Source organism: Ictidomys tridecemlineatus, chromosome 3, assembly GCF_052094955.1.
Source record: "Ictidomys tridecemlineatus isolate mIctTri1 chromosome 3, mIctTri1.hap1, whole genome shotgun sequence".
Lineage (NCBI taxonomy): Eukaryota > Metazoa > Chordata > Mammalia > Rodentia > Sciuridae > Ictidomys > Ictidomys tridecemlineatus.
Genome location: NC_135479.1, coordinates 104,418,736 through 104,421,769, shown reverse-complemented (window position 1 = coordinate 104,421,769; position 3,034 = coordinate 104,418,736). Strand labels below are relative to the sequence as shown.

At 36.0% G+C, this 3,034-nt stretch overlaps 1 protein-coding gene across 1 annotated transcript; it reads left to right on the top strand.

Moving 5' to 3' along the window:
* Window positions 1-535: 535 nt before the first annotated feature.
* On the top strand, window positions 536-1,180 carry LOC144375711 (putative vomeronasal receptor-like protein 4). Its single transcript, XM_078041154.1, has one exon. It carries the CDS (start codon window positions 536-538, stop codon window positions 1,178-1,180), a length of 645 nt encoding a protein of 214 aa, XP_077897280.1.
* The last annotated feature ends 1,854 nt before the right edge of the window (window positions 1,181-3,034 follow it).

Genomic DNA, 3,034 nt, shown 5'->3' with positions numbered 1-3,034 from the left:
GTCTTTGGTGAACAATGTCTAGGCAGCACTGTCTTGGATCTTCCAGATACAAAGGTAAACAAGTAGGCATCTTCACCCTTAAGATATATGCAGGAAAAACAGGAAAGTACACAAATGCTACCCATTAAATAATATAATTATTGACATGAATAAAAGCACAGTAATTATTAAAGTTTTACAGATAAAGATATGATATAGATACCCCATGAGGAGATGGGAGATTTAAAAATTCATTCCATGAAGTAATAAGTGATGCTGATATATGTATTGACTGCAGTGTGGTGGGCAGAACCCAGGGCATCATGCACACTAGGCAAGCACTCGATCCAGAGCCATGCATGCCCCAGAACTTACTTGAAGTTAAATGAGGCATCAGAGCTAGTCCTATTTGTATAGAATTGTTTGGGTAAATGATGACTCTAGAGAAAGAAAAGTGCAAATTGATGATTGGAAGCCTGGCAAAGAAAATGCTGTATATGTCACATGAAGTCCTGCATTTCCTTTCAGAAACATTTACTTCAACATCCTCATGAAGATGGACCAACATTTCAGTTATATAACCATAAGAAATGCCTTTTATCCCCAGGCTGGCATTGGGATCTCAGCAAATGCAATTCTGATTTGCCTCCACAGTGCTGTTGTCCATGTGGGCCACAAGCCTAGGATCACCGACCTCCCCATCGTCCACTTGGCTCTAACACACATTCTCATGCTCCTCACCATGGGCGTTTTGGTATCTACAGACATTTGGGAAACACAGGATATTCCAGGAGACTTCAAATGCAAAGTGCTAGTCTTACTGAACAAGGTCATGAGGGGACTGTCCATCTGTACCACCTGTGTCCTGAGTGTGCTTCAGGCCATCACCATCAGCCCCACTGTCTCTTGGTTGGCCAACATCAAACTGAAAAACACAAATCCAATTTTGAAGCTATTTTTCTTCTTATGGGTCTTCACCATGTCCACCTGTAGCAAATTGCTCCTGTACACTGTGTCCACACCCAATAAGACCCAGCCTGGTCTTCTGTTCGTCACTGAACACTATTCCTTTCTACCCATGAAGTACATTCACAGGGAATTCTTTCTCACCTTAATGGCATGTAGAGATGTCTTCTTCGTGGGCCTTATGGTTTTTTCCAGTGGGTACATGCTCATTCTCTTGTACAGACACAAAAAGTAGTCCCAGAATATTCACAATTCCAAGTTCTCTCTCAAAAATCCTCTCCAGAACAAAGGGCCACTCAAAGCATTCTGCTGCTGATCTGCTGCTTTGCTGTCCTATACTGTGCAGACTCCATCATTTCATTGACCATAGGTTTGACATGGACCACTGATGCCATCTTGGTATGTGTCCAAATGCTTGTGGCCAATGGCTATGGCACAGTTAGTCCTTTGGTGCTAATCAATGCTGACACTCAAATAACAAAAATCACCCAACTTACATGCGGGAAGAAAGGCCACCTTTTGATGAAACTTTTCTGAAGAATTTTTTCTAATTTTCTCTGAGAAAAATATTGATTAATGTAGAATTTCACACTTTCTATCATACAAAAATAATATATTGGGATAGGAAAAACTCTGAATAATTTTACCCTAATATGCATTTGTATATTTATGAATTTCTACAATTTATTCCATCTAATTTTTGTGTCTAAATTTCATTCTGGAAATATTTTTTTCTTCCTGCGCTATATTACTTAAAAATTTAATATGTGATGGTCTATTAGAAGTACATTCTTTCTTTGTTTAAAAATATCTATGTTACACTTATTCTTAAGAATTATTTTGAGCTAGGCAGGGAAGCATATACCTATAAGGCCTGGGAGACTGAGGCAAGAGGATTATAAGTTAGAGGCCAGCCTCAGCAAACTAGAAAGACCCTATCTTTCAATAAAAAATAAAAAGGACTGGAAAAAACTCCCCTGGACTTAATTCCCAATATCAAATGAAAAATAAAATTAGACACACACTGCAGTGGTGCACACAAGTAATCCCAACTACTCAGGAGCTAAGGCAGAAGAATCCTAAGTTAATGTTTAGACTGGGCTACTTAGAATGATGCTTCCTCAAAACAAAACAAAACAAAACAAAAATTAAATGGGCTGGGAATGATGCTTAGTGGTAGAGTAATCCTGGGTTCATTTCAAGTACCAAAAACAAAATCTTAAACCATAATGAGATATCACTTCTCACTTTCTAAGGTGGCTACAGTAAAAAAGTAAAAACAAAATTAGTAAGTATTAGTAAGGATATGGAGAAATGGGAATCACTATCCATTTTTTAATATATTAAATTGTTAATTAATCTGTATTTTATTTATTTATTCTTATGCAGTGCTGAGAATCTAACCAAGTGCTTCACACCTGCTAGGCAAGTGCTCTATCTCTAGGTCTCAATCCCAGCCCTCACTATCCATTTTTGATAGGAATGAAAAATAGTACAGTTGTCATAGAAAGTAGTTTGGGGTTTCATTAAAATGATAAATATAAAATATCATTACATGACCTACCAATTCCATTCCTAGGTATTTACCAAACAAACTGAAAACAAAAACTCAATCACCTGTATGTGAATGTTCTCAGGAGCACCACTCAAATTAGCAAAAATATGTCAACATACTTTATATACAACCAGAGATATGAAAAATTGTGCTGTATATGTGTAATAAGAATTATAATGCGTTCTGCTGTCATATTTTAAAATCAAAAAATTGTATTGCATTCCATGGTCATTTGTTTTAAAAAAAATCAATTTAAAAATTTTTAAAAACTAGCAAAAAGATGTCTACCAACAGAATGCATAAATAAAATGTGATATGTGTGGGTTAGAACACATACATATATGGTAGAATATTACTGAGGCATAAAATGAAATTCTGGTATAAAGTACAACATGGATAAACCTAAAAAATTCTAAGTAAGCCAATAAGACAGAAAAATTACATATTTTGTGGTTTTATATATATGAAATATCCAGAATATGGAAACCCAACAGATAAAAAAAAATGAAGCCAGAAAAGGCAGTGTGTGAGAGT